This window comes from Lipophrys pholis, assembly GCF_963383615.2.
Source record: "Lipophrys pholis genome assembly, chromosome: 19".
Lineage (NCBI taxonomy): Eukaryota > Metazoa > Chordata > Actinopteri > Blenniiformes > Blenniidae > Lipophrys > Lipophrys pholis.
The window spans coordinates 15,316,013-15,334,331 of NC_137647.1; the positions used below are offsets into that span (position 1 = coordinate 15,316,013).

General features: G+C 42.3%; 4 protein-coding genes across 7 annotated transcripts; 1 reads left to right on the forward strand and 3 right to left on the reverse strand.

Annotated features, from left to right (window-relative positions):
• Positions 1–548: 548 nt before the first annotated feature.
• On the reverse strand, positions 549–3,769 carry vac14 (vac14 homolog; the record flags this gene model as incomplete). The annotated part of the gene is made up of 1 exon (XM_080487598.1): positions 549–3,769. The coding sequence occupies one exon, from the start codon at positions 3,767–3,769 to the stop codon at positions 1,397–1,399; it is 2,373 nt and encodes a 790-aa protein (XP_080343724.1). The 3' UTR covers positions 549–1,396.
• pgls (6-phosphogluconolactonase) lies at positions 3,473–17,544 on the forward strand. Of its 4 annotated transcripts, XM_080487601.1 has the most exons (7): positions 3,502–4,393; positions 4,476–4,597; positions 15,196–15,480; positions 15,785–15,892; positions 15,970–16,071; positions 16,706–16,846; positions 17,059–17,544. In XM_080487601.1, the coding sequence occupies exons 1-7, from the start codon at positions 4,117–4,119 to the stop codon at positions 17,203–17,205; spliced, it is 1,182 nt and encodes a 393-aa protein (XP_080343727.1). In that variant the 5' UTR covers positions 3,502–4,116; the 3' UTR covers positions 17,206–17,544. The 4 variants fall into 4 exon arrangements, with proteins under 4 accessions (XP_080343726.1, XP_080343727.1, XP_080343729.1 ...); XM_080487603.1 differs by lacking the exons at positions 3,502–4,393; positions 4,476–4,597 and adding an exon at positions 13,865–14,013; XM_080487602.1 differs by lacking the exons at positions 3,502–4,393; positions 4,476–4,597 and adding an exon at positions 14,716–14,848.
• Positions 6,940–11,717, reverse strand: LOC308124545 (uncharacterized protein). Its single transcript, XM_080487606.1, has 4 exons — positions 11,370–11,717; positions 10,069–10,202; positions 9,865–9,970; positions 6,940–9,782 (listed from the first exon to the last, which is right to left on the reverse strand). Exons 1-4 carry the CDS (start codon positions 11,632–11,634, stop codon positions 9,169–9,171), a joined length of 1,119 nt encoding a protein of 372 aa, XP_080343732.1. The 5' UTR covers positions 11,635–11,717; the 3' UTR covers positions 6,940–9,168.
• LOC308124544 (uncharacterized protein) lies at positions 12,478–14,479 on the reverse strand. The gene is made up of 4 exons (XM_080487605.1): positions 14,038–14,479; positions 13,867–13,945; positions 13,658–13,763; positions 12,478–13,379 (listed from the first exon to the last, which is right to left on the reverse strand). The coding sequence occupies exons 1-4, from the start codon at positions 14,337–14,339 to the stop codon at positions 12,721–12,723; spliced, it is 1,146 nt and encodes a 381-aa protein (XP_080343731.1). The 5' UTR covers positions 14,340–14,479; the 3' UTR covers positions 12,478–12,720.
• Positions 17,545–18,319: the final 775 nt, after the last annotated feature.

Below are 18,319 nucleotides of genomic sequence, written 5' to 3' on the forward strand. Positions count from 1 at the left end.
CCCCAAAACGAGTTGCTCTCAGAAGCACCTCAGAAAAGGGGTAGAAAAGGGGCCTGTGGAGCTATAATAATGAGGAATTCAGACCCAAGCATTGCAGTTCCGCTTTATATAGACCACAACTGTATGATTTATATGTAAAAAGGAAGGATTTAAAAGCATGATATGTCTCCTTTAAAAGAAGATATGTTATACTTCCATTGTTTATATTTTGAGCTAAGAGAGCGTCCAACTTGGGCTTTATTTATGAGGTTTGTGTTCATGGACATGTGTGGCTTTCGAGAATAAAACATTTTCAACTTGTAGAATTTTATGTAATTACCAATAATGAAACCATTTTGGGGACTTTATTTGGTTATAGGTTTCACTAACAGTCCTGTCATCAATTCAGCTTAAATATGACATTTATAAGATTGAGTCATTTTTTAAATTGTGCTTCACACAAAAGAGTCAATTTAGGTCACATTGGGTCTGCAACCTGTCCTACCCACACGTAAACTTCTTACAAATGTGTTTAAGTCTGGAGAAAAAAAGGGAAATGCTTTCAATCACATGGTCCACTTTATTGATTTTCACATTGGAATGACCAAAGTGCAAAACATATTACAAACATTGAAAAAAAAAAAACCACACACACGATAAAGTGACACTGTAAAAAAAGAAAAGAAAAAGAAAACATCACTGTGGCTAAGGTATGAGAAAAAACAGAATTAAAAGCTTGAGATGTTTAAAATAAAACGTATTAGTCTTACTAAAGATGTGTTACAACATTAATCTACCCAATATTTATTCCAGAGGTCAACTGTCCAAACCTTCCATAATTTAAAATCTTCATTCCTGGCTGACACAAAATTAAGGCAACTCTAAAAACATGCAGTAATCGTGCTCGTCAAGAGAACACACCAGTGAAATATAGTGGCTTACATGGAGATAAAATGACAAGTACGCCATTTATGTCTGAAATGCAATCAGATTCACATGAAACACTGTGAAGATTTCAATCAGCTGTAAAAGAAAAAAAATCTTCTGACAGAATATGACAGAAACTCAGGATGTGATCAAGTTAAAGACATTGCTTGTTATTAGATGTTATGTTCCTTATCCATATTTACAGAAAATGCGGTGATTATCATGTCATGCGAGTATAATGTGAAGCACATTAAATATGCCTAATTGTTCTAATCATTAAGAGGAATAATTAAAGACCATAACAGGTGAGTCTCACAATGTTTAAACAGTATCAAACAAACCTGTGTTTAATCATTTTATACTTTTTGGCTTTAAGAACATCATAATACACTTTCCACTACAGCAATTCAAGAATTCCTGTCCGGGACCTTTTTCTTTCACGTTCCTCTCGCTGTCCTGAATGACTAGAGGTCAGTATGACACAGTAACTTCACATCAGCTTCCTGTCGGGGTGATCTGAAGCGCGTCCAGCGCGCTGGTGCCGTACCTCCAGGTGTTTGCTCTGCACACGGTCAAAATGCTGAAGCAGCTCGTTGTAATCCATTTGAGTGTGAGAGGCACGTTTGGAGGCCGATTGCTGCTTAGAGTCCATGTACTTTGATTCGTCCACCGTCCTCATGAGGTCAGGGTTGGGTACACAGCTTAAGCGGTTGGACAGCAGCTGGAAGGCCTGACTCTGAGGCAGTAACATGAGCAGACCATACAGCGCTTTTATCAGGTACGGGTTGTTTTCCACATCTAGGAGCTGCAAACGCAGATACGTGAAAATAGGGCTTTCAATTAGCTGTACCAGCTTGTCCACCTCTATCAGGAAGTCCACGGTCACTTCAAGGTTTCCGAACTTCTGGATGAGGTCATAGGCATGCTTGTAATTCTGCGTGAGGAAACAGAGTGACACTGTGGCCACAGGGTTGTGGCACCAGGAGCGATACAGGCAGCAAAACAAGGCGCAGCTCTCCTGGGTGTGCAGGTCTTTTAGCTGGTTGCGCAACTGGAAGAGCTCAGCGGACGTGAGTAGGATGGTGTTCAGAGTTTGAACCATAGTGGATGCAAATTTGAGATCCTCCTCCTTCAACAAGATGTCTGCCATGGAGTGGAAAATGTTCTCCGCGTGAAGCAACAGACACAGCTGCCTGATGATGAACGCTCCCCTGTTCTCCAGAAGCTTTCTTTCCATACTGAAACGCTTCAGCAGGTTGATCATAAACTTGTAGAAGTATGAATTCATACTGGGAGTGGAGGGTGACGAGTCCACAGCCTTAGAGCAGGGGCTGGGTTGCTGTCCTGCCTTCGCCCCTTCTGGTACCTTGAGCTCCAGATTGCTATCGGTGTTGTCGCATGACGTGCCTTGGTCCGTTTGTCCTGCAGGAGATGACGCTATCTCCGCTAACACCTCCAGATCTTTCAATATCACCTCATCAGATTCATCAGACAGCGTTTTCAGCAGCATGGGAAAAAGACTGTCAGTGTGGCGAAACATTTTGCGTGGGGTCTTGATATACAGGTGATAAAGCCATTTGAGCACAGCTATGCGGGTCATCATGCCAGTGGAAGAGTCGTGGAGGTGGCGGTCCAACACCTGAACAATGCCGTCCAGGTCCAGAGTTACCTGAGGCCTATCAGTACTTGCAGGAGTGAAGAAACTGATATTACTGAAACCAACAGATTCTTGTGATGCATTGAGCATATCATTGCTGTCAACTTCTGTTTTAGTTTGTCCGTCTTCTCTGGACGGCGACCCAGTGCTTCCATTTTTTTCTTCATCCTCATCTTCATCATCTTCCAGAGTCACCAGTTTCATCAGACTGTGGTTACAAGCACTGGCAGCTTCTTTGGTGTTTTTCTTTCTGTCATCGTAGGAAAGGCAAGGCAGCACAGCTGTCAGGATGCCAGAGGAGTAGGGGAGCACCACCCTTCCTGCAAGCTGAATAAACTCTCTCATCCACGTCATGGCGGTCAGCTGGATCAAATCATTTGTGAGTTTGGTCTCATCTGCAACCTGGCAGTGGATGACTAGGACGTTAGCCATCTCTGCAAATTTCACACTGGAGGGCGCCTTCTTTATCTCCTTTAGAAACTCCCCCAACACGACTTCACACGTCCTGCGGATCTCCTTGCTGTTGTCTCCCAAGATTTGAAAGAGTCCATCCAGGATCTCAGGGAGATAGTCTAACAAGTTGATGTCTGGCACAGACTCCAGAACATGGATCCAAGAAATTATAAACTGCCTGGCGTATTGATTATTGGAGTAGATCCTCTCTCTTAGAAGGGGAACAAATGCCACTAGGTCAAAGGTGTTGCTCTCTGTGACTATGTCTTTCAGTAGTCTGTCCAGAAGCTCAGATCCACTTTTCACATTGGGATCTGGATCTGCTGCGAGTTTGCTCAGTCCATCAAAAAGCAGATTGAAGTGGGGCAGCACAGCCCCCCTGGCCACTTTCACTATGTTATACAGCGCCTCACAGGCATAATAGCGCAAACGGCTGTCTGAGTCATTGAAGCACGTGAGCACAGGCTCGATAAGCTCCTTCAGATACAGACCTGAGTCCTTTCCCAGGGCGATGGAACAAGCTGCCAGTCCGATGAGACCCCCCTTCCGGCTGTGGGGGTGCTGGGACAGGGCGAACTCCGAGGCCAGAATCTGGATCACATGTCTGATTTGAGTGGAGTTGTTCTGAGCCACAAATTCTCTCACCAGCTTCTCGATCTCGAGCGCTGCGACTTTCCTCTTCTCGTACAGCTTGTCATTCAGAGCCCGGACGATGTTAGGCGTCAGCGGGGAAAAGTCTTTCTCCGTGTTCATGTCGGCGGCCACGCGGTCCCAGGTCCCGTCTGGTGAAATCTACACTGCAGCAGCAAAAAGTGACTTGCATTTAGGTCGATTTATCGGAGGGAAAACATCAGTTTCTGCTTTCTTCTGCAAACCAGGAAGGCTCACGCATAATGCTGCGCAGCTGACCGGCTTTATCCGCCGGAAATACGTCACGGGTGCAACGTTTATTTGTGTACCGCCAGACGAGCAACGTTAGCTCCAATTAGCTTCATTAGCTGAGTCTCTCGGCTAATGTTTCCATTTTGCCAGGACTCGCACCCTGGTTCACTTCTTTTTTAATCCGCTTTCCTTCAGGTAGAGAAAACCTGTGTTGCGCCATGGCGAGCCGCCTCTCTTTTCACGCGCAGCTCTCCTCCATCATGGAGACCATGGCGCGGTCCACGCTGGTCCAGGTCTGCAAACTGGTGGACGAAGACTCGACCGGGCTGCAGCTGGAGCTGTCCCGGCTTCTGTTGGCCAACTCTGCCCTGAAAGAAAAAGTCAACAGTCTGGAGTGCGAGCTTACGAGCGTTACAAGCGACGACCCCAAGTTGTGTAAAAGTTATCGCAGCGTCGGTGTGCAGACGGTCCGCGTCCGAGACGAAGAAGCCCGCGGTACCCGAGCATCACCACCTCCACTCACCAGCACTCATCAGCATCGCTGATTCTGTTTACTGTCTCTCTCACTTTCTCTCAGAGTCCCAGCCTCCCACTATAGAGGGCGTCTTTGGGAATGATTGGTGTATGAATCTGTGGAAAGATAGAGGCCCATACAGTGTGGAGAGATACACTGACTCCCACCTACGCCCCCCTGATAAGGTGAGAGGAAAACACACAGGAGTCAAAAGTCAACATTATAAAATACTGTGTCCACACGTCCTGCAGAAGGTACAAGCAAAAAGCTAAAAAAAAATAAGGAATTGTGCCTTGTCATGAAAATGTTATATCCCCGTTCAGTGGTTGTTAAGAGAAACGCTGCAGCGCAAGAATGCCTTCAAAAATACCTGTGTGTATATTTGTAATACCAATAATCAAAATGTGGAGTGAATAAAAGAAGCACATGAAAGGAAACTAAACTTGTGAGCACCTTTTGCCTGTCCAAAAACCATATTTTTTGTCTCAATACATACTCTGCAGGGAGATTGTTCTAAACCTCTTGGAGAGTGGACCACAGATCTACTGTGGATATAAGCTTGAGGGAATCCAAACTCTCTATGGGGCTGAAATTTACAATGAAGGTAGTTGCTGATGACATTGGCTGACAGATATCTCCTGATTTTATTGCTCAAAGGCTCAGTGCAGTTTTACCCATTTGCTTAAAAGTTACACACAGTACTATAGTCATACCAAAATCTTCTGAAAATGGTCGCCTGCAAACCAAAGGAGAATTTTTGTTGTCGTATGAATTCATCATGTTACAAAACATATTTTTACATTACACATTGAAATCAAAGTCAGATAGAGCATGAGCTATAAATCTTGTGTGACTAGATCTGAGCCAGTGTGTAAAGCACATCAGGGCCAAATCAATCCATCCAGGTTTTTAAACTGCTTCTACCTGATCAGGGTGATGGGGCCCTGGAGCCAATCCCAGCTAATTCTGGGTGATGGTGGGGTAACACACACACACTCACACACTCACTCACTCGCTCGCTCACATTCATTCATACCTAGGGGTGATTTAGGGTGACCAGTTAAGTAAGCTGCAAACAGCTGATCGACCGATTTCTTGTCCGAGACAAAAAAAAATCTGTCTCGATCCACTCTGTTTGGGGCATGCTTTCACCTCAAATGCATGTTTTTGAGCTACATGAGTAAAGCAGGAGAAAATCTATGCAGGTACTGTGTGTAGCTGTTTTGCTCTCTTATTTTTTTTGAAGTCTGCAACGCTATCGGCCTTTATTACTGTGACCGAGTTTAAAGAAGAAGATTTTATGGAGGATGTTGCCAGTGGCTGCCAGCAGGAAACGCCACAGCAACAGGGTATGAAAATATGAAGAATTTGGTTGGGTGCCTGTTTAAGTGCCTCAATAAAATCTCTCTCTTTATATATATATATATATATTTATTTATTTTTTCCCCACCTTTGTGCAGTACAACATGAAGACATGGCTGAGGAACAGGAGCCACCGTCAGTTGGCTACTTGATTGATGGCAGCACCTGCAGCCTGTCATTTGATCAGGATGGAGAACAGCTTGTGTCTGCTGGTGGTCTCCAAGAACCGTCTGTGCAGTTGGTATCCATCAGTGACACAGAGGAGGGCTTCAGCACTCATATCATTCCTATTGAAGAGGATGATGAGGAGGAGGAGGATGATGATGATGATGATGTACAGTTTGTTCAGGAAAGTCAACAGGAGACAACAGTGAACACTGCTGGAGAGTCCAGCCACGACGACCAGCAAATACTACAAACAGACAACACTGAAACCTATTCTTTGGAAGAATATTCACAAAGAAACTTTAACATACAAGATGAGCAATCTTCCACAGAGACAGAGACAGATACACAAAACACAGACAAATTCACTTGTCAGATATGTAGCAGGTCATTCTTTCACAAGGGCACTCTAACACGTCACATGAAGTCGCACAGGTCAACCTTTTGCAGTATTTGTAAGCAGCATTTCCCTCGCAAGGCCAAGCAGCACTCGCACAGCTGCGTAGCTCCAGTCCCGACCCAGAGAATCAGGAAGTCGTGTGCACTGTGCGGGAAGATTTTCGCCAACCCGTCGGCTCTGAGGATTCACTATGTCGTCCACACAGGAGAAAAACCCCACACGTGCAACCTGTGCGGGAAAGGTTTCACCCAGAAAGGCAATCTGAAGTGTCACCTGCGCATCCACACCGGTGAAAGACCGTTCCACTGCAGCAAGTGTGGGAAGACATTCACACAGAAGGTGAACCTAAACCATCATATAAAGGCGCACAAACATCGAGAGTTTGTGGGAGATAAACTTGTGAGAACTTTAAGCGATGGACCGTAGTGCATGATCAGCAGCTTTATATTTTCAAAATGTACCATGTACCACTTTGTTCATAATGGGCTGTAGTTTAGTAGTTACACATCCTGAGTGTGGAAACGAAACACATTGTCCTTGTTTTTATTTCAGCACTAGTTGGTTTGTCTTTACAAAATAAAACACATGAATGCTAATTTTCAGATTTTAACTTTATTTGAGAAAACTTAAGGTATGAATCCTTATACATTGTGTTTTAATTTCAATAAGACAACAATCTAAACAACCTGACAGGGATTTGTGAAAGGCATGCAGGTTTGAGAGGAATGAGGATAAATAACAGCAGGTTCCTGGTTTGGACAGAGATAATTCACTCAGCAGGGTCAGAGTGATCTTTACAGGCAGCTTATTAAAAATAGTGATTTAAAAAGCAAAAAAGAACTTTGGGTTGACTGCATACTGAAAATACAATGTGTACAATTATGAACCGCCAAACAAAAATATATTCACAGTGACCCTATATCAGACTAGAATCATTTCTGAAAAGCATTTGTCTAATATATGACCAATACTGAACATTTTTATAACAACTTTGTTAAAAAAGACGACTCTGCCCAGTTTTAAGAAATGAGGTATGATATGAGAAAGCAGTAGTGACACAGGAGCAATGAGTAGTTTCATCCCTCCTTTGCTGCAAAGAGGTAGTTTGAAGGTTTATGCTACATGTGTGCAAACCCTGGAACAACTTCCCAAAGTATTTATTTTGGCATTACACAAAACAAGCCTGAAATACTAATGAACTTATAACTTAGACATGCAATGGTGAAATACAGAAGTTCTTATTCTCATAGCTTGGACCATCATTTGTGTTTCACCCGATCAATACCGATTTCTAGTTATTAGACAAGTGGGGACATTTCTTGCTTGACAAATGTTTAAAGTGTTTGACCCCGGCAAATGACATGGATTGTTTTAAATGACACATGACCATCACAGAAGGAGCCAGGGCTCCTCGACTCAAAGTTCCCACAGAAGGCTCAAGTGAATGAAAAAAACAACACTTTTACAATGGTGATCAAAAGCAATGACATAAAATCCTGCACGTGAATGTAATCTGGAAAAAAACTTCAGAGATACATTCCTGAAATTTTACTGTAGTAAAGTCAGAATGATACACAAGAGAATATATTGAATGTTACCCAAGGTTATGTAAACAGTAACATCAGGCCATCTTGGCCTAAATGTTAAGTGTATTTGAGGTTAAATAATATAATTTCAGATCCCAGGAATTGGGGTCCCCTTTCTTAAACTGCTCACAACCGAAAAGCATCGGCACTAAACTGTTGTGCTGCTGCTGCTACTATTGTCTTTGTGATAAAGCTAGAAATAGCAGCATTGTTAATGAAATAAGTTCAGCTCATCTTTGATATTGATGGAATAATTTAAAATAGCTGTTTTATAATCCATGTTTACACACAGTAGAGATCACAATTAGAGAAGTTATTTATGTCTTTCTAAATTCCAAAATCACAGCTCATGCCAGTCTGAATGTAATCTCGTCAGAATAGTATTGATATTTAAACAATTGTGGATTTTCCACATTTTCACTTGATATAAACAAAGATCTTAAGGCAAAAATCTGAAAAAACAACAGATCAAAACTGAAATATAAATGCCAGGTGGTTAAATTATATTAACCCCAAAAATCAGCACAGCAGATTATTGACACGGGCCAAACGGACGACCCACTCAGAACCTGCAAAATCAGTCGGTTAAAATTGAAATTAAATAATAAACTCATTCCTACAGTGGAACAAGTTTTAAAGTTACTAAAAATCTGCTTCTGAGTTGAATCACACGTCAACACGTGAAAATGCCCTCAGTCATACATCAAACTCCACAAAAGACAAAACGTGCTTGCGAAATCCCATGAAGCACTTTCCTAAAGCTCAGAACACTGAAACTATGAGGTAGCCAACTGCATCAATCAGAGTTTGGATCAGAACCAGGACTCTCCTGAAGAGCGTGGATGAGAAACTCACGTCAAAGACACTCACAATTTGAGAATATTTGGACCGAGTTCAAAGCAGAGGAGTGGGACAAACTGGGGGATCCCCCATGGGCAAATATACTCAAGCTATTTAAATCAATTCCACACTTTTCAATAAGCCAATAAGTTTCACTGTCTTTTAATTCCCGATCAAATTTCTCACACTATAAAAGGAATTTGCTGAAAAGCAATGGCTTTCTTAACTTTAATGTGTGGAATAGTGCTTTAACAACAGCTCCAAACAGCTTTGAGTGATCAGGGTCACCATTTATATGAGAAAATATATTTCATTTTGTAAAATTGTTCTCTCATTTTGATCTCTACTGTGGACAAATTGGCACATGAAGAGCCGCCGAGTAGAGCGCTTCCGGTTCACTCAGTCAGTGGAAACACTGATGGTGATTTAAACCATACTTGTACGCGTAACATTTCCCACAGTCCACGCAGCTGTATGGTTTTTCACCGGTGTGTGTCCGGAGGTGTATGTTAAGAGAGCTTTTCTGGGAAAAACTTTTGCCACAGTCTGGACAGCTGTACGGCTTCTCTCCCGAGTGCACACGCTGGTGCAATTTCAGGTACGTTTTCTGAGCAAAACGCTTCCCGCACACTGAGCAACTGAACGGCTTCTCGCCGGAGTGCCGTCTAATGTGGACTTTCAAACTGCTTAAGTAGTTGAATACTTTGCCGCAGAATAAACACTCAAACTGCTTTGTCGGCTTCACGGGTTTGGGCTGAAAGGGGGATTCTTTGGTTGCATTCATGTGGCTATTGTTCGTATAGTTGGAGTATTCCGCCGTGGCTGAGGCAGGATTTGTGTTATCGACAAGCGTATTCAATGTTGCGTCATCGATCAGCTTGTCCATAATGGTTGGCTGCGTGCGCTGTGGCATGTGACTGTCAGACGTCATGGGGAACTGGTTTAATTCCCCCGAGTGAAGCTGCAGCTCATCAACAGATCTCTGAAGCATGTTGTCCTCTTCGAACAGCCCGACAACTGTTAAATGGGAGGAAACGCAGGTGAATGACTGACACCGTCATAACCATAGTGATCTGTGTTTCATTCATCCAACACTTACTTTTTCTGTTGTCGTGAAGTCTCATCTGCAGGCCAATTGGATGATCGTCATAAATCTCTTCCTTGACAAAGATGAGATCAGGATCTCTTTCCATCATACCGAGTGCCTACCAACAAGATATAACAAATAGCTTTACATGCGAAAAACATTCAGTCATCATCAGCCAACTTACTGAGAAACTACAGTAGTGAGTGATTAGCTGACCGATGGTCCCATGCTGGTCATTGCAGGCTCCACTGGCCCTGTTCTTGGAGGGGGAAGTTTCTCTTCTCGCCACAGGTCTATACACCAGTCCTTTCCAAAAACTCCTTCGATGGCTGGAGACGGATGGTGCTGTTCTGGAGGGAAGAAATGTGAAATAGGGACACATTCTATGTTATCACCACTTAATAGTTTGGAGGTCAGTGTACAAGTTACAGCTCTTCACCCCTCGTCCCATTTGGTAACTCGGATCGCAACAGTGCCTGCAGCAGAGCAACGTGAAGGACGTCTGGAAGGGTCTGAACACCGTCACTGGCCGTATCAGGACCATTGCAGGGGATCAGGAACCCGAGGACCAGCAGTGGGCGAATGAGTTAAATCTGTTCTTTAATAGATTTGAATCCTCTCCCTCCCACCAGCACCCAGGCCTGACTGCAGCGCAACTCTACCTTCCAAGTAACATGTTGCCTGCAGGTTCAGTGCATGTCTTCATTTTTATTTTTGATGTCCATCAGTACAATTTTGGATCGAAAAATCCATGTTCAGTCCTGCTTCATGCATGTGTAGGTGGACTGGAGCCAGTCCCAGCTGATAAGGAAAAGGCAGGATGCACCCTGGGCAGACTGCCAGTCCATCACAATGCAAACACAGAGACAGACAATCTCACATTCTCATAATCACACGTACGGGCAATCTAGAGTCACCAAATAACCTCAAATGCATGTTTTTAGAGTGTATGGGAGAGCTGGGTACAAAGGCCCAGACTCAAACCAGGGATAATGTCATTGTTAGGTGAAAGACCCAACCATTACACATTTTATCATTTCAAAGACATGGTATTTACAAAGTATGCAAGAATACTTTTTATTTTATATGCATCTATCATATCTATCTAATTAATCTTATATTTTTCAAGTGGCAAAATCCAGACTCCAGTGTACAGGTGCAGGCCTAATCATATACTTTTTGTTTTTATTCCATCATCCTCTGGCTTTACAGTCAGACAATAAATAAGTAAATCAGTCAGTCTTACATAGGCTGTCAATCAACTGCATATGCCGAGGGTCAACACTATCACCAAGCTGAGTGTGCAGCAATGGAATAACTGGAGCAGTACAGATAAAAATAATACGGAGTTATATTTAAAAATAAGTAATTGCCTGTTATTTGCGGGAAGTAACTGGATCACATTTCGTAGACGTAAATAGAAACAGTAACTACTGAGTGATTGTCTACCAGTCCAGATATGGACATTATGACTGTTCTGGTGTCGGACGGCCAAAGTGTGCGTCCGGATCTCTGACCTGCAGGGAGCCGCCGGCTGATACTGTTGTTGACATGTGGAGGGTAGCTCTGAGCCTCCCTCGCCGCACGCAGCTGCACCTCCAGGGAGTAGCACCGCTTCTTCAGCGCCTCGTTCTCCGTCCTGTGCAGCGACATCTCGGTGTGAAGGACGGACGAGCATTCATCAGCCAGGTTGCCGATCTCAATCAACGCCACCTTGGTTAGCTTGTCCAGGATCGCGGCCAGCTGCGTCCGGAAACTTCGGTTCGGGGTGTCGCACATCATACTGTCGTGGAAGCTCAATTTTTGGATTATTTTTGGGGCGATAATCCCGTTTTTAGCAGCGCCGCTCCTTCTATGAATGTGCCTCAGCTGCGCCGCAAGGGATTATGGGAAAACTGTGTCCGGGCACCGCTGTGAACAAGGTGTCCGTGAAGGCAGCACGCTGTACAGTGTACACGAAAGCAAATTGTGCACTTGAAGGCATCACGGTGTACCTGAAGGCAGCAGTCCATGAAACTGAAACACGAGTTACACATCAAAGTTCTTCTTTTATACGTTTCTGGTTGAATATGTTTCAATTATGGGTTACACTGAACAAAATAATCTTTGACCCTCAAAATTCTGTCTTCCCCGGGAAAGTTACGTAAAGTGGACAAAAGAGTTACAATATTATTTATATATGTGGATTATATATAGTCTGTATGCAGAAGGATTTATCTTTCTTAATACATAATGTTCAGTGCCCTTCAGCGGTCAGTGTTAAGCACATCATAAACTTACATCATGAACATGTCCTTTATGATTGAAATTGCCTTGAACAGATAACTCAGGAATTATTACAAGTGCTCAGATTGTCAACTGTGCTGATAACTACACTGCAAGTTAGCATGTATTCGTTTTGATCTCTTTAGTTATTAGATGTAAATTACTATACTCAAGTCTTGAGTCATGACAATGACAATGACTAACTTTACCTTACATTCAACACATATTTAAAGAATATGGGTTTTTAAAAAAATAAAAAATAATAATTTGTAGGGAGTTTTTTTGGGGGCAGTTTACAGGAAGTGCATTTAAATACTTTCCTTATTAAAGATTAATAAAGTATTTCTATTCTTTTTTTTTACACAGTAAACCACGTGTCATGTGCTTTCTTTGAATACACAACATCCAATTTGAACAGTTTGTGTAGTGAATTTATACAAATTTAAAAGAGTAAATAGAAGGAAATGCATCTTCACATACCTTGTAAGGCACCTCCAGCGTAAGACCAGATGATCACCACTCAGATTGGGAGAAAAATATTTTATTTTAAACAAAATACTTAAAGCAAACAGCTGGAGGTTACATCTCTGGGTGGCTGGTGTTTCATGTGGTTCCACTGACAAATGGCCCGCTAAATGTTGATGCACTGGTTTCACTACTATATATATCCAAATTAGGATCCAGATGTACCGTGAGATGTTTTTTTAGATTACAGTTCTTTGTAAATCCTTTGCCACACTTGACACAAACAAAAGGTTTCTCTCCAGTGTGTGTACGCTGATGCATATCAAGAGTGCATTTTTGAATGAAGCCCTTTCCACAGATAGGACATCGATATGGCTTCTCCCCCGTGTGTGTGCGCTGGTGAGTGTACAAGTGTCCTTTCTGAGCATATCGCTTTCCGCACAGCGTGCATCTAAACGGCTTCTCACCTGTATGACTTCTCTGGTGTATTTCTAGTTGGCTAAAACATCTGAAGCTCTTCCCACATTGCAAGCAGCCAAACCTCTTAGCAGCTGAATTTTTCAAGTTATGAAGCTTCATATTCCGGAGTACAGTCAGGCTTTGGGAGGCCATATGTTGAACCATGCTTCTCCCCGTCTCGATGTTTGAATGCGCAGGTGCAAGCTGTGGATTCCAGTGGGTTTCTCTCATTCCTTGTTCAGAGAGAGGAGAGGCGGTGCTGGTGCTCACAAAGTTGTTTGTAAACAATGGTTGCTGGTGTTCTGCCGTGGACTTGGGAAGGTGAATCACATCTGGTCCTGTTAACAGCATGAAGACAACATGAAGGGACTTCTATAAAGGCCACAAGTGGAGTTAAGGAGTCACATAATGCAATGCTGCATTTCAACAATAATAAAACAAACTTTATTAACATACCACCTTCAAAGAACAATACAAGATGTAATTCTTGGGAGTTAATCTTGTAAATGGAGGTTGGACTGAATGACTTGCCAGCACATTGTATTAGCTTTGAGTCCAGCCATACGTTTTGCCCCCCGCAGTGCTAAGAAAACTATGAACAAAATGTCATACTCACTATTTTTACATGTATTGTCGGTTTCAGCGTTTACATTGTCGACATCTGATGGCTCTTCTTTCACCACTATCAGTGCATGCTGAACTTTGGGTGGTGGATTTGGCAGCTAATGAAAAAACAGGACAGATAAACGTTATCTTTTCCAAGTAATACAACCAGCACATCCGACCTAAATTATAGAGAATAATTAGGGATGAGTGAATACTTACTTCAGCTGGGGGTGGATCTTCACATGGATGTAAACTGCTCAGCTCAGTGGAGAAACTTGCGTGTTCCCATGGGCTTTCACTAAGATTCATTACACATAGATTAAATTCACCAAAACTGAAAGCAGAGAAGACAGGATCACCAACAAGGTACACACATGGAGCTGAACCCACCATTTAATAGCAGGTCTGGTCCTCTCGGGCTCGGGTACTGTGTTTTGTGGCGCGTCCTTGGCCACAGTGCACGGTGCTGCTGCCGCCGCGTCCTGCCTGCCACCCTGAGCCAAACAAAGCAGCTTCTCCATCAGCTGCAGTTTCTCTGTCAGCGAAGAGATTTCGTTGCGCCCTCGAGTTATCTCTATCTTCAGCATCTTTGACTCGATCTCGACCAATTTGCTTATTTCCAACACGGCTGTTTTGGACAACGCGTCCATGATGGACACGAGCTGTGCCTGGAATGAGAAGGCTGTCGACATGTTTAATGGCACAAGAGAGGCACGCGACTAGGGTTGTTTTTTTTTTTGCAGCCAAGGGCTGTAAATAATCACTTCTGACGATAGTTGCAGTGTAATTTCCCAAAACGGCTGCGTGTACATGCCTACATGGTATCCGCGAGTGTCTCTTACAAACTCAAGCAGTAGAAATGCTGCGGTGTTTCCACCTGCTGACAGGGAGGAAGCATCGCAATCCCACACAAAACTACAACGTTGAGCTTAACTGCTGAGAAATCTCTCTGTATCTACTACTAATAATATCCGTGTCGTTATGTGAACGCATCCCATCATGTTTTGTTGATTGCACACTCTTCAGTTTTTAACTGCGAGACCAAAATGTATGTGTTATCGCTCAAAGACTACGTTGACCAGAATGCAACGCGGCGTAAAACAGATTGTGATTGGCTGATACAACCTGGCTCCAGGAAGCAGTGCTTATTAGCCGACTGAAAATCCTCATGCCAATCTGCTATTTCCATTCCTGAAACTAGGTGAGGAAACGTCGTTATTTGGAAAAAGAAATTCAATGTTAAAGTTGTGTGTGCGGCTTACCGAAAAGGTTAACAAATGAGTGCTGCTTCTACGGAATAATTCCAGTTGAATAAGTAGTATCCGTGTGTTGAGTTAGTCACCAACACTCATCTCTCTTACAAAAGTAGCACATTGATTTTAGTCTCACATATTATATAAAATGCTTGTAAATGCAAACAAAAAAAAAAAGGTTTTTGGGGGTCAAAACTTTGAGAAGCATTCTCTGCAAACACATGATGACTTGCAAAACATTTTGGTTACTTCCTCGTGGCTTGCCAAACAAGCGTTTCCTCCTGTAACCTGTCAGATCTGTTCACACGGCGTCCTGATGGCTGGAAGAAGAGTCGTGGTCTTCCCCTCTGCTGCAGAGCTTGGTCCAGCGCTGGCCCACCTGGTGACAGCCAGAGCAGAGAAGGCGATCACCTCCCATGGCAGGTTCACCCTGGGTCTCTCAGGTGGAAGCCTGGTTTCCATGCTCAGCAAGGAGCTGCCTGCTCTGCCAGAACTGGACTGCAGCAAGTGGGTGGTTGGTTTCTGTGACGAGCGACTTGTTTCCTTCGATCATCCAGAGAGCACCTATGGGCTTTATAAGGTGATTTGATGATGTTTTCTCTGCATGCACATGCTTATGGTAACAGATTTAGAACATCATCCTTGCTTCTCTTTCTTTATGATTCTATGCAACACCTGTTTGGTTCTAATGTTAGAGATCTATGCAGCACAAGTTCACATTTACCCATATTTATAGTCATCTATTCAAAATGGCACTTTTAAATGATTGTGACTCATAAATGCAGTTCCATCTAATTCATCTCTAAATAATGCACATGTTGTGGTGAGTTTTCACATTTTGCTGTTAAATCTACATGAAATGCAGATCATGTCTTCCTTTTCAGAGTCAGCTGTTTTCTAAGGTCAATATTCCAGAGAGTGGCATTCTAACTATTGACTCAACTCTGCCAGTGGATGAGTGTGCAGAGGACTATACACGCAAACTAAAAGAGGTACACACAAATCAAAATATGTTAGACCTTAGCAATGGGTGAATAGTTACTGTATTTTTTCTTCTTCTTGCAAACAGGCCTTTCCAGATGATGACTTCCCTGTGTTTGACCTGCTACTGCTTGGTATGGGTCCTGATGGGCACACCTGCTCCCTCTTCCCAGATCATCCACTTCTTGAGGTGAGGACTGAGCCTTTGGCAATTTGCCTTTCACACACAAACATGTCTGTATTTCTCTGTGAGAAGAATGATGCACTACAGATGCCGGGATTTAGATGGGATGTTTTCCATTTTAGTGGGAAGCACATGTTTCTCATATAACACTGATCATAAAAACTAAATCCCATGTCTGGATGCTAAACTCTATTCCAATATATACACTATGCTTGTAGCATTGTTCATACACTGATAAACACAATTTGTAATTTTAGACATTCTACAGATTCTGGTAAATACTGTTTTTCAGTTATAATAATAGGGACTTCCCACTTCAAAAAGCACATAAAATACATTATTTACCTAAATGATGACAGGGCCATAATTTAAGGAGTAATGTCTGGGTTTATTCTTGGATGTGATGTCACGATCTGTTAGTCTTAAGAGATCTGTGTCTTTTCTTTATTTTTGAAGTCGCTCATTGTTAGTTTAAGGAACAAATTGTGTGTTTTGGTGTTCATTGGCATCCCTCTTGGTCTATCTGTGCAACAACCTGCCTCATGATGCATTCTATGTTTGACAGTACTCCTTGATAATAGTTCATTGGCAGTTTCTATTGTTTCATGATAAATAAGGTTTGTGACTGTCAAACATTCAGGAAACAAAGAAGATTGTGGCGCCCATCAGCGACTCTCCAAAACCACCACCACAACGCGTCACTATGACTTTTCCCGTGGTCAACTCTGCACGCTGTGTGGCTTTTGTATCAACAGGAGGAAGCAAAGCAACAGTTTTAAAGGTAACATTTTTGAACTTTTGTCACACAGATTTCTTTGTCATGGTCAGAATTGTGGCTTCAATCACATCGTGAAATTGTTTCAATTAATATATGAAGGTGAATGACATTAAACAGAAACGTAAAAAAAATTAACAACAATGAAATCTTTTCTATATCCATACATTTATACACTGGACTATTCAATTGTAACACTTTGAACATTTCTTTTGCAGGAGGTTCTGGAGGGTGGAGAGGGTCCATTGTTTCCAGCAGCCCGTGTGGTCCCAACTAAAGGCGAGCTGTTCTGGCTTGTCGATGACCCTGCAGCTGCCTCTCTAACTATTCAGGTAGAGAGACCTGGGTCAGGGGCCAAACTGTAGCACCAACAAGGACAGAGGAATTTTAATAGGCTATCAAGCTGGTTTGAAGAGACTAAAAAGAGACGGTATCTTCTCACATAGTTGAAGTTTAGAATTGAGAGTTTGGGGCCCTTTGTAATTTTGTATTAAACATTTGTGTGGGTATTTGGGAGATTTGAGAAGGTTTCACCATCTCGCCAAGGTTTAACTGAACTCCAAGTTTGAACTGCTTCATATGTGATTTACCATGCAGAATGATACATGTATGGAGTTTGATGCAAGGAGCTAATTCTAAGTCAGTTCTATGTGGAAGGTCATGGTGTTGAGTCATGTTGCGTCCATAATAAAAAGGAAAGTCTACATTCATTTGTTTGTGTTTTGGAGGGAAAAACATCAGCTTCCCACACTTTGAAAACCACTGAGTTAACCTCAAACACATGTTTCAAGACTATGGAAAGAAGCTGGAGTACATAGAGAAAACTCATGTAATGGAGAACAAGTAAACTCGGCACAGAAAGGTCTCCAAATGGACTTGAGCCATGGATATTCTTGCTGTGAAAGAGCACCAATTACAACAATACTGTGTGTCCTTCAAGAAAAATTACAGTTGTTAAAAATACGTGTAAAAGTAGAAGGTTCTCTCCAACAAAAACTGCTCAAAGTATTTGTTACTTTGTAAATAAATATGATTGTAACATGGGTGAAGTAAAGATTTAAAATCAGGAACATAAATCAGATTTTCTTGTGAAAGAAAAAGCTTATTGGTTTCAAAAATGCATTTGGGACAGTTTGAATATTTCTTGAAACTGGTAAGACATCTGTAGATTACTGTGTGTGAATTGGACTTAAATATGAGTGAAATGACACTCCTGAAATAAATATATGTGCACAAGTCCTCCATAATGCAACATATATTTTTTATTTATTTCGACCCATAATAAAGCATCATAATGAAGCTTACAATTTCTATAGAGCATTCACATTTTGTAAAATAATTCAATGAAGTCTCTTGGACTCTCACAGTCACGTTATCTTGTAGTACTTGAGTTATTCGATTTTTATATATATTTTTATATAGTCTTTGAATTATTGAGTGTGCAGTCAGGATAGTGGCCCATCCCCTTTAAGATCCCAG

Bases quoted from the DNA above. Each gene is read 5' to 3' on its own strand.
- LOC308124545 (XM_080487606.1), bottom strand. From the start codon at position 11,634: ATGATGTGCGACACCCCGAACCGAAGTTTCCGGACGCAGCTGGCCGCG. The intron at 9,971-10,068 runs GTCAGCTAATCA...TCTTGTTGGTAG, and splicing joins TGACCAGCATGGGACCATCG to GCACTCGGTATGATGGAAAG. The intron at 9,783-9,864 runs GTAAGTGTTGGA...CCCATTTAACAG, and splicing joins ACTTCACGACAACAGAAAAA to TTGTCGGGCTGTTCGAAGAG.
- LOC308124544 (XM_080487605.1), bottom strand. From the start codon at position 14,339: ATGTCGACAGCCTTCTCATTCCAGGCACAGCTCGTGTCCATCATGGAC. The intron at 13,946-14,037 runs GTGGGTTCAGCT...AATGAATCTTAG, and splicing joins ACCAGACCTGCTATTAAATG to TGAAAGCCCATGGGAACACG. The intron at 13,764-13,866 runs GTAAGTATTCAC...TTTTTTCATTAG, and splicing joins AAGATCCACCCCCAGCTGAA to CTGCCAAATCCACCACCCAA.
- pgls (XM_080487600.1), top strand. From the start codon at position 4,117: ATGGCGAGCCGCCTCTCTTTTCACGCGCAGCTCTCCTCCATCATGGAG. The intron at 4,394-4,475 runs GTACCCGAGCAT...ACTTTCTCTCAG, and splicing joins CCGAGACGAAGAAGCCCGCG to AGTCCCAGCCTCCCACTATA. The intron at 5,762-5,872 runs GTATGAAAATAT...ACCTTTGTGCAG, and splicing joins GGAAACGCCACAGCAACAGG to TACAACATGAAGACATGGCT.